This window comes from Triturus cristatus, chromosome 4_1, assembly GCF_964204655.1.
Source record: "Triturus cristatus chromosome 4_1, aTriCri1.1, whole genome shotgun sequence".
Classification (NCBI taxonomy): Eukaryota; Metazoa; Chordata; class Amphibia; order Caudata; family Salamandridae; genus Triturus; species Triturus cristatus.
Window position 1 is genome coordinate 1,052,631,124 of NC_140585.1, and position 19,021 is coordinate 1,052,650,144.

General features: G+C 44.0%; 1 protein-coding gene across 1 annotated transcript in view; it reads right to left on the minus strand.

Annotated features, from left to right (window-relative positions):
- Positions 1 to 520: 520 nt before the first annotated feature.
- The window catches only part of LOC146856042 (uncharacterized), a 68,391-nt gene continuing 49,890 nt past the window's right edge, over positions 521 to 19,021 (minus strand). Inside the window, exons 3-4 of the mRNA XM_085651200.1 lie at positions 5,238 to 5,409; positions 521 to 1,020 (exon numbers count right to left, since the gene is read on the minus strand). Coding sequence (XP_085507326.1) covers positions 521 to 1,020; positions 5,238 to 5,409 — 672 coding nt within the window. The remainder of the gene's footprint in view (positions 1,021 to 5,237; positions 5,410 to 19,021) is intronic.

Below are 19,021 nucleotides of genomic sequence, written 5' to 3' on the forward strand. Positions count from 1 at the left end.
TTTCCCTTGTAGGTTCTTGCTGCTGGGGCTTCCTGGTGGGCCCTGGTTCTGTTTGGGGCCTCGTTTCGTTGCCTGTGTTTTGGTATGCTGGGGTCTGGTCTCTGCTGGCCTGCTCTCTTCTGGCTCCTGGGGCCTACCGGGGTTGTGTTCCTGTTTCCCCGGTTTTTGTGTGTGGGTGCCTTGGCTTTCCCTCTTGGTCTGTCCCTGGGCTCTGTCTCACCTTCTAGGCTGCGTGCTGGTCAGCTGTCGGCTCTGGTGGTTGGTGCTGGCCTTCTTTCCTGGGGCCTGGTGCTCTTCTATGGGGTTCCGGGGGCTCTCTGGGGCCGTAGGGGGTGGCTTGTGCCTGGCCTTTGCTTCCCTCCTCTTCTGGTTTTGTCTGGGTGGGCCTGTCCTTGGTGGGCTTCTCTGCCTCTTCGTCCTGTGGGTGCCCTTGGTCTTCTTCTGTTGGGGCTTTGTTTTTCTCTGGCCCACTTCGAGTCGGGGTGTTGGTTCCTTTGGGGCCCATTTCCCTTTGGCGGCTTTACCCTTGGGTTCTCTTTCTATTGCCTCCTTTTCGAGTGCCCTGGGTTCTCTGTTTTCTGATTGGCTGCCTCCTGGCTGTAGCTGTCGCCTCCTGTTTTCCTTGGTTCCGGGCCTTGGTTGTGTCCCTGTTGCCTGTTTCTGGCTTGCTGGCCTGGTGGGCCGTTGGGCTTTTTCTTTGGATGGCCTCCTCACAGTTTTTTTGTTGGCTGCTTCGGTTGGTTCTTGTTTTCCTTTCTCTCCCCTCCCCCTGTTCGCTGGGGGGTTCTCCTGCTGTGTGCTGGACGGCCTCTATTGGTTGTCCGCCTCTTCGTCGTACTGTCCTCCTGTTGTTTTGGTGGGTGCTTCCCTGCTTGGTGGGGTGCCCTCCTGTCTGAGTGGTCTGCCTGGGGTTTCTGGTGGTTCTTCCTTTTGCTTCCCTTGGGTTGCTGCCTTTGGTGTGCTTTCCTGGGTTTGCTTGTGGGTTCTGGAAGGCTGTTTTTTCTGCTTTGGTATTCTCCACTTTGTTAATAAATGGGACGAGGACATAAGGAACCTGGGGGTAATGCTCTATCACTTACCGGTAATCTTCATTGATCCTGGTCGCCTTGTCCTCGTCCCATTCATACGCCCAGCCCTCCCTCCCAATCGACCAGCCTTCCTGTTGGGGGCTTGGTGGTTCAGGTGGAATACTGGGTATGAACTGCCTATATACTCCCAGTAGGAGGGGCAGGGTTAGGGTCCCAGCATTCCTTTGTCTTTTTTCTGTCTGGGGATGGGTTATCCCCACTTTGTTAATGAATGGGATGAGGACAACGGGGCCCAGAGTAATAAAGATTACCGGTAAGTAATAGAGCATTACAGGTGCACCCTTCTACGTATTCTTACATGTATTTGTGAATTACCCCGAAACGTCCAACCTCCTGTTGGTAAAATTGCAAAGAGGGCAAAGCGCTTTCTATTTGTACTAAGTTTATGGGAATATTCCCAATTTTGTTCCCTTTTTGGTGCCATTTCATAAACCCCTTTAATAGTATATTAAAGAAGCAGTACGATGTTTGTGTACTCCCAGAAAGTTACAGCCTCAGCAAGGCAAGCTCATCATTTGGAGATTGAGAAGTTGGGTTAGTAACATGTTGTTAACAGGGCTTAGAAATGGTATTTAGTGCTATAAAAAACACAGTTATTGTATGAATATCATTTTTTCTTTTTACTATCATTCATGTAGCAGTCATCATAAAATATTAATGACAATAACAATTATAGAAAGTATGTTAGTAATAACAGCAATGATGAGACCAGTAAAAATAATCTTGATGATTAAAGTAACAATACCTAATGCTGATGATGTTAGCAAAAACATAAAAAAATAATAACAATAGCATTACTGCTACTACTACTACTAATAATAATTATGAGAAGAAGAAAAATAAGGTAACAATAGTAATAATAATGATAATAAGATTAGTATTATTATAAAACTTGAGTCCCACAACATAGAAATTGATTTGTGATTCACAAATCAAAAAGTGATCGAATACCGCAAGATGCAATTTTGGTACCTGATTCAACCATCATTTTGTGAATGGTTCACAAATCGATTAGGATTCATGACTTTTGTACGATGACAAAAAAAATCCAAGAACAAGGGCAGACACAACAAAGTTTTCCCCACAGGAAAAAGGTGGTAGCGATGTAGTGCCTAGGGAAATGTCAGGTTGGCATTGGCAGCGGAGGATGGTTATCCAATGTATAAGGCCTTACACATCAGGAATGGGTGGCAGCGGCAGGTTGGAATATGACCAGTGGGTGTTGGAAATTAAGACCATCATAAAATACAATTAAATATACTAAAAGAAATAACAATAAAAAGCAGGTTGCACATAATACTATGATCAAAACACCAATTTGCCAATGGTATACAAACAAAGAGCTATCAACAACGGTAAGAGGTGCAAGTGTAATATGGTTCAAAATTGCATTACAGGTTTCAGGTGATATTCAACATCTTAAGTTTGGGTGTCCGCACACAACCTGCCCAGTGCATCTGTCGGCCATTAACCAACAATAAGGTGGCATATAAAGGCCCCTCTGGTTCTCCGCACCAGAGGAATTCCACTATTCTTTTTTAAACCTGGGCTGCTCAGGAAGAGCTTTTCCAGCAGCCTTTGTCTTTCGGTTTGCTTTACTGAAATGATGATCGGCGCATAAGGCACACTTACATCATTACTGTTAAGTGAAAGTAAATCGAGGGGATGGGCTATTTTTACTTTAACTGCATCAGTGCTGGGGGGCATATCCCAGCCCCCTGAGCACTGATTGAGGTGGGAGAGGTAGCATTGGAAAGGGAAGATTCTCCTCTTTCCAATGAGATGTCTTCTCAGTGGATCCTTGCTTGGAGATTACCATAGGAGAGCAATTCCCAAGCAGGCATCCACCCACTAGACACCAGGGAATTTGGGGGAGTGACCCCTTGGGAAAGGGCTTTTGTTACCCCACCCCCTTACAAAATCAGTCTTTCTGCCACCCGGGGGGAGGGGGGTGGATGGGGTAATTACTGCCAATCTGCCCAATGGAGGGCAGAAAGCGCACTAGGCACCAGGGCTTATTTAAAAAAACAAAATATAGATGTGAGGCCTGCCCATCATGGGCATGGCCATGCCCCCACCCCACAAATATATGCTAGCAGTCTTTCATCACCCACTGGGGGGCAGATGGGGGTGATTACACCAATCTCACTAGATACTGAGAAACCTGGCAAAGAAAAAGAGGCACAACTTCCATGCTCTGCCTGCACAACACAATTGAGAGGGACAAATAATGGGACCTGAAGGAAATGGAACTTGCAGGTCCCATAAATCAGAGGAAAAGGTAGAGCCCACCACTGCACTCATGTGTCCCCAACTGCCTCATGAGGACCCAGGACAAAAAAACAACCAAAATGGCATTACAAAATAATTCAAAATATTTCATTTTTGTTTACATCTTCCTGTATTGCGAACCCTTTTACTGTAAAGATCATTATTAACTATTAGAAGGTTTGCACTTTCTGTGTTAAAAGCAATTGCTACATAAATCACTCTCCAATCATTTCCACCTACAGTTTCTCTCATGCGTGGTGGTGGTAACTGGTAATACCTGTGTGACACAACACAGGTTGTGTAAGTGACTCAAGTGCATAATCTTTAGTGACATCTGTCTCATGAAATGTCATCTTCCTTTATTGAGTGAGCCTCTACTCCTATTTGTTCAGTTGATTTTTCCCCACATTTTGGATAGGACTTGGGAGCTCCTCTGTTGTTTGGAATATTTTATTCTGAAAGCACAAGCTCCAATGGTTATTACTATCTGCTTTGCTTTCTGCGTTAATTAAGTGGCTTAATGGGTTTAGCAGGACTTACACTGATCCTGGAGGATGGAAGTCATTTATATTGAAAATGCACCCAGCTAAACAATAAAATGCTATTAATATGGTTTTGGTTCATTCACAGAATACCTGGTGGAGCATACAGATAGACAGAGGCATATAACATTTTCTGCTTGTGGCCTTTGTGTTCATCCTTAATGGTAACCAGGTATTTACCTGAGAAAAGGGCCATCCTCATGAAGTCTTTGCATTGCAGAAGAAAAATACAGTGATGGTTTACCAGTGCAAGTCAGTTTGTCAACACAATACATACAATAAATCGAAATACTCATTCATACATATTTCATCTTGCATATTCTAGTATTCAAATGTACGCAAAATAAAAGTGTTTTCCACTTACTTCTTTCTCTATCTACTCCACCACTTCACATATTAAGAGCCTTGCCCATTTGGACCTTTTCAGATATGCTTGCTGCACTGGCCGGACCCCACTCAGTGACATAGATTACTATATGATTCAACGCTCTTTATAATTGGTAATGCTTTTCCTTCCAAGGTCTGAAATCAAACCTCCTGAGACCCAAGACTAACCTCTTTGCTGAGACTTCCAAAACCAATGAGCGTCCCCCTTCATCGCCACGCCACCTCCACCTCTTGAGAACTATGCTATCCACCCTAAAAAAAGCCACCTCATGTCCCTGCATCAGCTGTCTCCCCCTCCCAACCACCACAATAATCACCACCTACAGCCAATATACTTTCTTGCCACAAACTACAAGCTAGCAAGTTGTGGTGAAAATCGTTTAATAAGAGGTTATCATGTTTATTGTTCTCCTTAATCATGTTATTTCATCAAAACAATACTGGATACTTGATAATTTTTATTGCGAGTTGAAAGTGAATACTTCTAGCAGAGATCGAAATTCCTGCTGCTTTTTTTAAAAAATGAAGGCTTCCTAATAAACCACGCTTGACTTGTGCAGTGTTAGTTAGGGAAATACTTAATTGACAAAAACATGCATTAATAAAAATAGAAAAGTTATCGAGAGAAATTAGATGTAATTGTGACTCTATACTAGCAAGAAAAAGCAAAGGAGGAGCTTCAAACCAAACTTTGTAATGCAACTTTTATGTTGCAGAAGACTCTTCTACACAGACATAGGAGGAAACATCCTAATCAATAATCCTGATTTGGGAGCTGATGTGCTCATTTGCATCCCAGCCGACATCAATCAATAGCTTTCATTTTGTTTAAAGGCCAGGGGCCAAATTAGAGTTTGAGAACTCTTTGCAAAAACCTTTGGGTAAGTGCGAAGTTGAGCCTAATGAAAGATTAATGAAAAGAGGCTCCATTTGCAGTCCATCTGTTTACCTATGACTTCCACCTTCGCTGCCACGGAGTGGTAATCAGAGTGAACCTGCCCGTTTCCACAGCTAGTGCTGACTCGGTTCAAAATGGCGGCGCAGCCCTCACAGGCCTCCTCGTTATTCTCCTCTGACACTGGAGGTCTGTAAAGCTGCCCGCGCCAGGGGGGGCATGCAAGCTACGAAAACAAAAAGCCTCAATTGAGCCCTTCCGCAGAAGCAGCACCAGAGAGTGGCATTTAAGTAATAAATCATTATTTTCAAACGAGGGAGCGAGGATGAGCCGCTGCAGTGTATGCTCACATCCGCTGCTACAAGACTAATGCATTGACAATAGACAAAGAGCTTTGTGCATCAGCTGGAAAGAGCAGTTTGCAATTCTATGCATGCAATGCCAATTAATGTTTCACCTCAATATCGGGTTGGAAGAAAAACAACACCCTGTTTTCTAGCCTCGTGTGAATTCTACCTACATAAGAAAAATACAAAAGATGTTCTTCTGTTTCTATATGAATTGTTACAAATGTTCTACAGGTGAACTCATATGACTTTCTCACTGGAGTAGGAAAACAGCATCTCCATACCTTTAGACCAGGCAGCTCAGGAGGCTGCTACCTTGAGCCACACATCATACCTCATACTGGCACGTGGTTGAAGTTTATCATCTGGTGAACACTAAAGTGAGTTGGTAGCCCTTACCCAGAACTGGTTTCCAGCTCGTGAGCCGAGGATCTGCAATACAGTAATGCATTGCACTTTTTGCAGCCTGTCCATGACAAGAGCCTGCCCCAGACACCTCTGTGCTGTTGTGAAAGATATTTCCCCCTGCCCTATACCCGAACCGTCTCAATCTGAACATCAGTTCCAGGGAGTGGCTCTGGACGGAGAGTTTGAAAAGATCATCTCTTGTAATCCCTGTATGATAGGCATTAAAGTAATCCATCTGTGTTATCAGTATAGCAATTCTATTCATTGTTCGTGAGGGAGATCAAGGGATGTAAGGAGACCATGGAGCTAGCAGAGTTGATGGAATGCAGAGACTGAATATTGCATTTACTTGCAGTCTAAAGTAAAGGTTGATGTCAAATTTCACCCATTTTGCTTTTCTCCTGATTTAGCATTGGGAAGGGTATAATTGATGCAGGTCAATGAAAAAGAATATAGGATGGGTTCATGAATCCCATTTGTGAGTATTACATATTGTCTGTGTGAAATAAAAAATTAAAGCACGTAAAACTGGAAAGTCCATCCTGGGGAAATAAGCATTTCGATTGACTTAGAATGTGCACATAACCATTTGGTAAAAGCTCTCTTGCCTAAAATCCTTAAACACCAAAGTTATTCTCCAGTTCCTCAATTAACAAGGCAGAGGGACTTATTCCTGTGCAAAACTACTCAGAGAGTATTTAGTGGTCTTTGGAAATACCATTGTTCAAAAGTGAAGTATTTATAGGGTAAACACCTTGTATGAGGAGTTTCTGCCCAGGGAAAGTGGCACAACATGGAAATTAGGCATTTAAGGCCCCCGAATCCCACACATTTGGCCTTTTCTTCTAAACATTTTGCCCAATATATTCTGTCAATGAAAAGAAAAAGTCAAGGGTGCAAAAGTAATTGCAGAGCTCAGAATTCCAATTCCTTATGGAGGGATCAGAATAAATGTACTCAAATGGGCTTTGAGTCAGCTCTTTTCATTCGTTGTGTCATTCACATTTTTCTTCCACCAATTACAACATACAACAAAGGGCAGTGGGTCAGCCAACTTCAGCCATTGGCTAATTTTAATGTGAGTGTGCTTTTCTGTTCTTTCATAAAGGATACATCCACCCACAGTATGTTTCTACATTACCAGTGTCTATCATGGCAAATTGTGCTCTTGAGGGCAAAAAATATATCTGCTTTTAGCCAATGTTTTTTTTTTCCTTTTTACCCTGGAAAGAGCCCAGCAGCTCCTCAAAAATACGGTTTACAAAAACTATGATAAAACAAAACAGGCACTGACAAAGCCAAACAATGGCAGCTGATGTCAGACCTATTGTCTTTGTCAATGCTTGTTATTTCTCACTATTTGATCAACGTTCTGCACTGCAGGTCATCCAGTGTTTCACCTTGCAGGTCATTTTTGTAATGTCATTTTTCAAAATATTGCATCCTATGAAAGTGAAGCAAGTACCACAGTAAACTAATGGTTCAGCAAATGTGCGTTCGGAAAAAGATGCATTACACTAATCATGCACGAGATGGACGGCTAGCGCCTCCTGGCAGCAATGGGTTAATTTTTGGCGTGTCACTGCCCAGGTGATGGATTGGGTCTGCTAGCTGTTGATTGCTTGACTAATTGTTTGTATTTTGCCTTTGTTAACAAGTAGCACTATATCCCTCTATAGCCGAGATCTCCTTGCTGACTTGACACACAAGCTACAATAACACATTAAAAACCCGCAGCCTCATCAGTTTCCAGAGATATTACGGTCTTCAGATCTATGCATTAAGGGCTAATTGAGCTCTGAGCAGCCCTGAAGCAGTGTGCACACGCCGCGGGAAGAAAGACGCGTGCCGGAAACACCCACTGTCCACTTAGCTATACTACAGTGGAGACCAAGGGGTCCCTGGATCACTGCGTCGGGTCAAATGTTATTTACGTGGCAGTGCTTACTCCATTTTCTAGCAATCTAGTCTGAATTATGTGAATTCATCGCATAGTGAGCAAATAATCAATGTTGTCAGCAGAACAATATATACGTTAAACATGTCTTTTGGCACCATGGGGCATATTATCAAGCCAGGCGATAAAATTATCGCCGCTTTAGCGGCAGGAAACTGCCGCTAAAACGGCGATAATGGGCTTGATAATATGCTCTATGGAATTCCAATTGAAGCCCATGTTAGATGTGAAGGACATCTAACATGGGTTTCAATTGGAATTCCATAGAGCATATTATCAAGCCCATTATCGCCGTTTTAACGGCAGTTTTCTCCCGCTAAAGCGGCGATAATTTTATCGCCTGGCTTGATAATATGCCCCTAAATCCGTAGTGACAACATGATGTTATGAACTAAAGGGGCTAAGGTTAGCTATCACTGTGGCGGCACCTTGGTCCGGCCCGAGGCGAATGAGGGGCCCACTGCAACCCAAATATCTGCCTTTTTACTACTCAATCGTGGGCAGAGGAGGCGGTTGTCCTTGCATGCCATAGGTTACCGCCACAGACTCCAAACTATGCCAGTGATTAACTAATCGACAAAAAAGCTATGGGGCATATCAACAAGGGCTTTAACTCTGCTTTTTTGGCTTTAAAAGCCAAAAAAGCAGAGATAAAACTAGCTCCCTATCAACAACAGGGTGCTAACACGCAAATTTGCATGTTAGCACCCTTTTACTCTACGCTTCTCCTTGCATCTCTAATGAGATGCAAAGGGGGCGTTCCAGAGTAAAGTAATAGGAGAAATGTCGCTAAGCGACATTTCTCCTATTATCAAGAATGTCGCTAACCCCGTTAGAGACAAAAAAAGCAGCGCTAACCGCGGTTAACGCTGCTTTTTTACGTCTGCTAATTTTCAGACTTAGCCATGATATCCTATGGAAGGAGGATATCATGGCTAAGTTTGCCTGTCCCTATCAACAAGGTAACGTGTGATTATCGCTGGGTTTCCAGCGATAATCTCACGTTAGCCTGTTAGCGTGTAGATTTTTATCGCTATTGAGATAAGCGTTGCTAATAGCACGCTATCTCAGCGATAAAAATTCACGCTAGCCGGCGATAATTATCCTCACGCTAAGAGCGCTGAGCGATAATTATCGCCGGTTGTTGTTGATATGCCCCTATAATCTTTAACATCTTCATTGAAAATAAAATCTAATGTATCCACTAATGCATTCTTCGTCTTACAGTCTTGTAAGTGCGCAGTTGAGATTTTCTAGTAACCGTGCTTTTATTTTAAGTTATTGTCTAAATGAACCCACATATTGAGCACAGTTCAATCTCAGGTGACAAAGTGTATTGAACACTTTTATGTCACGCTCAGTGCTTTAAGTGGGCCGGGTCTCACCGCTGCTGAGCACCGGCAGTTTTTTTAAGGAGGCCTCGAAACGGGCCTCTATCGGGCTCTGTTTTGTGCCCTGGCACAGGCGATCCGTTTTTTTACGGACTGCAGTGACAGCAGGCACATCGATGTGAATGCGCTCGCCCTGCTCACTTCTCACTAGTGGAGAAGTTACCTCATGCCAGGTGAGCGTGGTAGGTGAAGGAAAATCCGTTAAAGAGAGTCATTTTCTCTCTGGATTTCCCTTCTCTTTTTGAAACTCAGGAGCAGCAACATTGTGGTGGTGTCACCAGGGCTTTAAGTGGAAGGTTATTCAATAATGTATACAGCTACCCGTAGTTGCTTCATATTTATCTTATGCAACTAACAACCATTGACAACGCCAAAAGTCCTGACTTGTTGTAGGTATTATATTATGTTATGTTATGTTACGTGGTTTTATATAGCAGCCCCAGCAAAGGGGGGTCCCAGTGCCGACCAGCAAAAGAAAAGGTTGGGAGGCTGCAGAAGAAGGCAGATCCTAGGTCAGAGGGAAAAGGTGAGTTTTAATGGCCTTACGGAAGGCCAGGTAGTTGTCCATACTACGAATGTGCAGCGGGAGAGTGTTCAAAAGTTTAGCTGCCAAAATGCGGAAAGATCGTCCTCCTGCGCGCACCTTCTTCACCTGAATGACAGCTGCCAAATGCTGGCCAGAAGATCGAAGGTGGTGAGTAGGTGTGTAGGGAAGAGCAGTTTAGCCAGAATGCTAGGTGAGGACAGATTCATGATTTTAAAGGCAATGCAAAGGGATTTGAACTCGACATGCCTAGCCACAGGTCAGTGGAGTCGGTGGATGGCATTGGTCGTGGAGCAGGTACTAGGGAGGCCCAGGAGACTTCTGTCAGCTGCATTCTGGACCCTCTGCAGACGTCGAATTTCTGCCTTGTTGACCCCCAGGTACAGAGAGCTGGCATAGTCTAACCTAGACATGACAGTGGCCTGGATATTGACCTGACAAAAGGCAGGATCAAAGAAACACAGCAGTGGCTTGAGACCCTGCAGGAGACCAGGTGCCCGCAACTTTTTTAGTTTGGACCTGGAAACTGAGGGCTGAGTCAAGCCATACACCCAGATTTTTTACCACTGGTTTGGGGGCATGTGCAACTCCCAGGGACGCCGGCCACCAGTGCTCGCTCCACAGCTCAAAGTCTCTCCCTACCAGCAGAACCTCTGATTTGCTGGCGTTATGCTGTAGACAGTTAGCAGATATCCACACCGCAACAGCTGCAAGATTGCTCCGAAACCTAAGAGCATCCTGCATGGAGTCGTTGGCGAGAGCAACTACCAACTGAGTATCATCAGAACATGATACTGCCGTTAGTCCACGGCTCCTGGCCACAGCCACCAGCAGTTGAACATACAGATTGATTAGTGTAGGGCTCAATGCTAAGTCCTGAGGATCCCCTTGTCTCACAGTGTGTATCAGAGAGGAAAAAGGGGGGTCCGCCACTTGGAAGGTTCCCTCCGCAAGAAAAGAGGCAAACCAGCCCAGGGCCGAACCCTCAATACCAGCCTCCTCCAACCATTGTAGCAAGATCTGATGTGATACCGTGTCGAACGCGATGCTGAGATCTAATAAAATCAGCACCGAAGTGCGTCCGGCGTCTAAGACTGCCCTCTGATGTTTGGTCACAGCAAGGAAAGCAGACTATGCTGTGACCCAGGCGGAAACCATTCTGAGAATCATCAAGCACGCTGTTAATTTCCAGAAATCTTGTCAGAATGGAATTGATGTAGGCCTCGGCAATCTTGGCTACCCACGGCAGGAGAGAGATGGGGCGGACGTTCTCCAGTTTAGTGGTATCCAGAGTGTGGTTTTTTTTATAGCAGAGGGACCACCCTGGCTTTTTTCCAAGCCTTAGGGACGACTGCCCGCGACAGGGACAAATTGATCAGCTGACTCAGAGGTGTAAGGAGCAGAGGCAGTGATTTAAGAAATTGTTCAGGCTTAAGCGAATCTGTTGGGGAGCCAGATTTAATCCAACTACACAACATACGCAACTCTTCCTGGGTGATTGAAGGAAAGACAGCAAGAGTGCAGGTGGAGGGGGTCTCTGAACAAGTCCTGAATTCCTCGAAGTAAGGGGGAAGGTCCTATAGATGTTTTCTACCTTCTTAATAAAGAAGGTAGCAAGGTCTTCACACTGCTGGTCAGAAGAGATTAGAGATGCTGTTGATGCCCCAGCCGCTTTAAGGTCTTTAAGTATAGAAAAAATACTTTTAGCGGGGTGTTGGAAATGGCCCTTTTTGCAGGGTTATCCCTAAACTTTTTGCTTTTTCCTCCTATTTTTTCCTGACCTGTTTGTGTTGGTTTTAGGACTCTGGGCACTTTACCACTGCTAATCAGTGCTAAAGTACATATGCTCTCTGTGTAAACTGTGTTATGGATTGGTGTTTCCCTGATTGGCCTATTTGATTTATGTGTCAGTCCCTAGTAAAGTGCACTGCCAGTGCCAGGGCCTATAAATCAAATTCTGTTGGTGGGCTGCAGCACTGGATTGTGCCACCCACGGAAACAGCCCGTAAGTATTGCAGAGCCTGTGTGCAGCCTGGATCTGCCATGTCGACTTGGCAAGTGCACACACTTGCCAGTCCCCAAACCTTCCCTTTTCTACATATTAGTCACCCCTAAGGTAGGCCCAAGGTACCCCTGTGGGCAGGGTGCATTGTATGTGAAAGGTAGGACATGCCCTGGTGTGTGTGGCATGTCCTCATAGTGAATTACAGCCTACTTCGTTTTTCACTATTGCAATGCTACCTGTTCCCCATAGGCCAGAATGGGAAGATTGATTATAACATCCTATAATCCTAACTGACCCAGGGAACATGGTAGAAATTCGAGTTTAGTATCCCTGAACTCAGAATGATAAAATACATCTTTTAGTGAAGATGGCTTTAGCATTCCGTGCTTAAAAATAACACTTTTAGAAAGTAGGTATTTTCTTACCTGACCATCCAGCCTGCCTCTGCTAGCTTCTGTATTGTTTGTCTTGTTTGTGAGTGACAGGGGCTGGGGGGGACTCCAGGACACAGGGTGAGTCAGCACAGGGCTGAATAGACCTATCTGCACATAGATGGGTGGGAGGAGTCGCACCTGGGTCTGAATAGGGCTGTGCCTGCCTTCCACAATGCTGGCTCCACCTCCTGTGGTGCGTCTGACTCTGGCCTACACTGACAAAGGAAGAAGGTGCACACTGGCAGAATGCACCCAGAACTGGTTTGAACTAGGTACAGGACACTCTGCCTGCAGAGGACAAAGGATTTGGTGGTATAAATATTGGAGCCCAGACCCCAGAACTTTAGATTACTTCTGAACTAAGGAACCTGCCAGGAAGAAGGACCGGGAAAGCTGGAGGAGGAGTACTGCCCCTATTCTGCCTGTTGAGGGGTTGGCCTGCAGTGGTTGCTTCTGTCTTGGGTAGGGAAAGGACTGGTAAATATTTCGTTACCGGTACTATTTTTTATGCGGTAAAGTCTATCAAGAATAACTCAGTAAATATAAGAGGCAGAATCCGTGGTATTAGAGGTTTTAAAATGCTTTATTCCTATAAAAAGGAAGACAATTCGAATTGTGGGCCTTCTATTCCATCACCACGAAAGTTCAGGAAGGAAGGGAGCATATATTATTGACAGGTAATCATTTTTATAGAAAAGGCATTACAGTGAAACAGATGCAAGAGGCGTGACAGCTGATAGTACAGAAAAACTGTGCATACGTAACTAATAGAGGCGTAAACATGGGTGTAACTAAAATACGTCATTAAACATGATGTCATAAGTGGGTGGATCCATAAAAGAATCCTGCAATGTCAGCAGAAATACTTGGCAGAGATGCGCGCGCAGCCGCATGACGTGTGATTGACGTGCAACTAGAGGGTGAAGGAGACTTGACATTTAGCTCTACATGTGGAGACAGAAGTCTGGGGTTATGTCAACCTAATCCCAAATCATATCTAATATCCTATGTTTAAAGAACTGTGTTATCCAAAAGGAAAGGTCTCTTAGGATAGAATCTTATTCTATACTGACTATACTGACTGTTAGTGCGTGTACAAGCGTCTAAGTGTCTACACTAGATGCGAGGGGGTAGGAATATTCCATGGTAACGGGGCTATGAATTACTTGCATGAGGACAGCGAGGCCTGGCCCCTTTGCACGGTAGCTGGAGGAATGTTTACCTAAACTACTAGACAGGAATGCATCGGACGAGGAACGAAGGAGATAATCTCGAAGGTGAAATACAGTTTTTGGCAGGCGACAGGCTGGATCAGGCACCGTTAGCCGCGCAGGGAGTAAGACAAAGTTCATGGTCACAGATACAGGCTCAGACTGGAGCTTTCAGAGGCAGAAGGCAGGAAAAGGCTTGATGACAGAATTCGGGCCTACTCGCCTGAATCTGTGAAATATGGAAAGTGAACCACATAAAGTCGGTGGCCTTTCATACTTAGGAATGGAATATCTGACCCATTCATGGCGAATCTGGAAGAGAACATGTTGACGGTGGACGCACATATATTTGCGTCTTCAAAACTGGAGCAGGAGGGAACATACATGTACTTATAGCAGGCACATGGAGCCGTTGGGGTCTACGATAGGGGACATAACTGATCACAAAATTCATATTTCCTCATTCCCTCCTTGTCCCCTTCGGACCCTCAGGAGATATCGATCTTCATCAATCCATCGATCTGTTCATATAGCATCATTTGTTCTTCTTTCTTCTTCCGGGATCTCGAACGAAAACTTGGATGTGGGATACACGAGGTGGCACACAGACCACAAATCGCTGGCCCACATTGTAGACATAAGCAGCAACTGAATAGTATGAGGAGGCCAATACCTAGGAAGGATAATATTCTCCATCCCCAGGCTGACAACACGCCCCAGAACCAACCGGACCAAGTCCAGGTGCCTGGACTCTGGTGTATCTGGCTTACAATCTTATGAAGGCGAGTTATGGCCTTATATACTGACGGCGAATTTTCTGGTATGAAAATGCAACAACTTGATCCGATGACCCTACAAGCTCCGCCCCTATCGGCCAGGATGACGTCAAGGACAAGACGATTTTGAAGCACAACAATCCGCATAGCAGACTGCTCTTCTGTTAAATTGCCTAAGGCGGAAATAGTCTCATTCACTACTGCTTCAAGGGTTCTGGTTAATCTACGTATCAACTTACTATTAGTGACTGTACCTATATAGGGAAAGAATCCTTTATTGAAATCTGTGTATTTTTCCCATGCTGTTTCAGTGTAATCGACAATTGGGAGATCTCTCTGCTGTCTATTGTGTACTAAATGGGTATTTCTATGATAATCAGGAGGAGCTAGGAAAACAGGTGGCAGAAGGAATGCTATGTAACAGGTACCATCCCAATCTAAAGGTAGACATATATACGCGGTCTGGCCACATATGAAGTAGGAATGATGGGAAGCTCTAAATGTAGACTTGCCTTGATCACTGAATTTTATTACAGTGGTGCATTTACTATGACCCATGTGTATGGAACCATTCTTTCTTATACATAATTCCCCTTTTACTGGGAATACTGACATGGCGGGCAAGATTGTTGTAGCTTCAGATTCAACGTTCAGGATCATGAGGTTAAGTGTAAAATTACCTAATCCATATACTTCATTTTCTAGATCAGTTCCTGTTCTTTTGGGGAGTCCCTCCTTGTTAGGGTAGCAGACTTTAAGTAAAACTAGGTTTAGGTTTCCCCAAACCCAGTTGTCTTGATAAACTGCGGAATTTGAATCTAGGGAATTAATCAAACTAAACCATGCTCCACAGGAGCCATTGTGTGTGAACGGATATGGAAAGAGGGGCAAAACTCCCTTATAGTTTTGATAGGGAGGGAGTCGGCCACATATCCAACAATTTGTGGCATTGCTGGTTTGATGGGAATGATGTAACATACTAATAAATGTGTTGTTGCGCAGCGCAAATCTATATGACAACTCATGCGGAGGAAATTCGCTAAAAGAATGTTCTGCAGTTATATTGTAAGCATGTTTAAGAATAGGGTAATACATGTGCAATAGGATGCTGAAAATGATGATCAGAAGACTTAGAAAAAACAAAATTAATAATGTTACTGTGCAGTGACTACAAAATGATTTACAATACGCATGCTTTTTGAGCTGCATCTGATGATTTCTTTCTCTATTCCGGTCTAGAGGATACATGTCAGGGACAAATTCAACCGATTCACCTTGGAGAGGACTTAAACAATCAAATTGTCTGACTTACTAGACCTCAATTTTAGTTTATAAATTTCTGAGTTCGATTGCTCAACCAAGGGGAGCTTTGAGTCTGTCTGTGAGGGAATACAGGGTTGAGTATCTACATTGGATGGTAGTCCATAAAATTTCTTGATATGACTCGAGTGCAACCACCCTTTCCTTCCCTCGATTTTCACGGCTGTCCTTGTGGTGAGTAGAACCAACTTCGGTGACTTCCACCTAGGATCCAGTTGGGTCTTCCGGTCAAAGTTCCTGACCAGCACCAGGTCACCAGGAACCACGTCATGGGGCTTCACCTCAGTATTATCGGGAAAAACTGCGGATACCTGTGAACGACAAGATTGTAGTGCAGACATCAAGGAAGCCAGGTAATCTGTCAGCATATTACAGTCAACGTCAGTGACTTGGACCATAGAGTCGGGAAGAAACCATATAGATTTTTCCTTCGTCATCCATCCCTGATCTGTTTGGATCCCTCCTAATTCAGTCCATTTCTTTATTTCTTCTGGTGTAGCATGTGTCTGTATGTCAATTACATCAAGGGCGGGATCCTTAACTGTCTGCAATGTGTTAGTATTTATGCAGTGCCCCACAGTATAGAATGATTATTTAATAATTTTAATATACAGTTCCCAGTAAAGGCCTAGTAAGTAATTTCTACTGACTCCCAGTTAGTCTATGTAAGAACGTCGTATATTTTATAAAAACATGTTGATCTATAGAGGCATGATTACTTTTCACTTGCTGCACTTTAGCTTTTTCCATTTTTTAGGAAAGATTATTTTGTGATTTTAATATTTCAATTGTGTTTTTGCTTGTATGATTTGTATGTACAAATCGAATAAAAGCTTTTGAACGTGAACGTGTTAGTATTGTCTTTGTCATGTCAGTTGTGATAGTCTGATTCTGAGCAGTCTGTTTAGCTGTTCTGTCAGCTAGGTCATTACCCTGAGAAATGATATCGGTAACTTTTGTATGAGCTTTGCATTTCATAATCGATATGGTAGTGGGTAGATGAATCGCATCTAATAGGGCTTGAATGAGGGGTCCGTGTTGGATGTGGGCACCGTGAGAAGTTAAATAACCTCTCTCTCGCCACAGTACGCCGAAGTCATGGACGACTCCGAAGGCATAACGTGAATCTGTGTATATATTTACTTTCTTATTTTTGGCTTGAATACAGGCTTGTGTCAGAGCGATGAGCTCTGCTGCTTGAGCTGACAAAGTGTTAATACAATTTGTTTCAATGACTTCAGTGTCTGTTGTGACTGCGTAAGCAGCCACTAACTCTCCTGTACTTGTTCTCATACATGACCCATCTACATACAATGTCAAGTCTGGATCTGACAAAGGGATATCTGTCAAGTCTTGTCTGGGTTTCGTCGTGATAGTAATAACTTCAACACAATCATGTGCCAATGGATCTGTTCCGCCCACTGGTAACAGTGTGGCAGGATTTAACGTATTACAACGTCTGATTTCTATATGTGGCTGAAACAATGTCAGTTCGTAACCGGTGAGTCTCGCTATAGTCAAGTGTTGTGTTTGTGTGCGGTTCAAAAGAACCTCTACTGCATGTGGTACTTGTACTGTCAATTGATGTCCTAACACTATGGCATCGCTTTGTCTGATTGCTAAAGCTGTTGCTGCCACCGATTTCAGGCACGCAGGAAGAGCCTGAGCTACTGGATCTAATGTACTAGAGAAATAAGCACATGGTTTGTGTGATCCTGCTTGTTCCTGAGTGAGTACTGACAAAGCAGTACCTTCGCGTTCTGTAACGAAGAGTGTAAACTGTTTATTGTAACATGGTGTTGCTAGGACAGGTGCTTGGCATAAAGCTTTCTTTAAACTTTCAAAGGCGTGTGTATGTTCTTGAGTCCAAGGGAGGACAGTCGATGTGGCTGCCTCCTGTGTTGTCAACTGGATGAGTGGTTTTGCTAGAAATGCATATTGAGGGATCCACTGCCTACAGTATGAAGTGAGGCCTATAAAAGCCCGTACCTCCTTTTGTGTCTTGGGTGGTGGCATGTTAGCGATTAACTGGATGCGGTCGGATGTAAGCTGCCTTCCCTCCTTGGACAGCGAGTGCCCAAGGTAAACAACTCGCTGGACACAGAATTGCAGCTTAGAAGGGGACACCTTGTGCCCCTTGTCAGCCAAAAATTTTAAAACCGTCAGTGACGCTTTTTCACATTCAGGTTCGCTTCGGGCGGTGATCAGCAGATCATCGACATATTGAAGCAAGGCAGTGTTAACTGGCATGTGGATACTGTCAAGTTCTCGTTTCAGTGCTTGGCTATAGATGCTGGGGCTTTCTGTAAATCCTTGAGGTGCGCGTGTAAATTTAAAACTTCGTCCATTTAAACTAAATCCGAATAAATATTGACTTTCCGGATCGATTGGGACACTAAAGAAAGCATTCTTGAGATCAATTACAGTGAAGAACGTTGCTTCTGCGTCAATAGCTGTGAGTAATGAAGAGATATCTGGGACCACGGGGTATTGTGGCACAATACATTTATTTAATTCGCGCAGATCAATAACTAATCGATATACTGGTGGAGCTTTTGGATCCGTTCTTTTAAGAATCGGAATTATCGGAGAATTACATACATTGGAGTCAGTTTCGACAACCACTCCTTGTGCAATGAGCTCGTCAATGATTTGCAGTAAAGCCACAACAGCATCGGGTGGTAACTTGTATTGTCGCATTCGTGGTAGTACTATTCCTGTTTTCAGTGTAACTCGATATGGTGTAATGTTCATGCAACCAACATCAGTGGGGCCTTGTGCCCATAAATGTGTAGGTAAATTCTGCAGTCGGTGATCCATGTCTCTGGATATGTAGTGACCTTTAAAGTCACGTAGAAATAGTCGTACTCCTTCCGGAGAACAACATATTATAGCTCCTAGAGCTTTCAATGTTTTTATACCTAACAAGTTTTCTGGACATGATTTAGTAAGTAATAAATCTGTAGTACGTGTCAATGGACCAATCGTAAGTGGAAGAGGTTGTGTTACGTCATTAATTATGGGTTTTCCTGAGAATCCAAGGGAAATATTCTGTGAGCCTGAGAGGGGTGCCCCTGGAACTTCACTGCGCCTTATAGTTGTTCTGCTTGCCCCTGTATCAAGTAAAAACTTTCTGTCTTCCCCTAATAATTCGCTATGTACATAAGGTCCCTCTTGGTCTACAGGAACCTCAATAAGGGGTAAGCCAACTTCCCTCTCTAGGCTATCTCATGAGTATCGCTGATAATCGGGATAATCTGCTTGTGCATACTGATACATCTGTTGTGTCGTTGCTTGTGTTGCAGCAATAGGCTGCGCTTGTGGTGGTGCTATGGTCTGTTGTGGAGCTCCCTGTTGCGGAGCTAGTTGTTGCGGAGCTAACCTATGTTGTGCATGCTGAGGAATTTGTTGTTGATTCTGATCCTGTCTAGGTGGACGTGGTCTC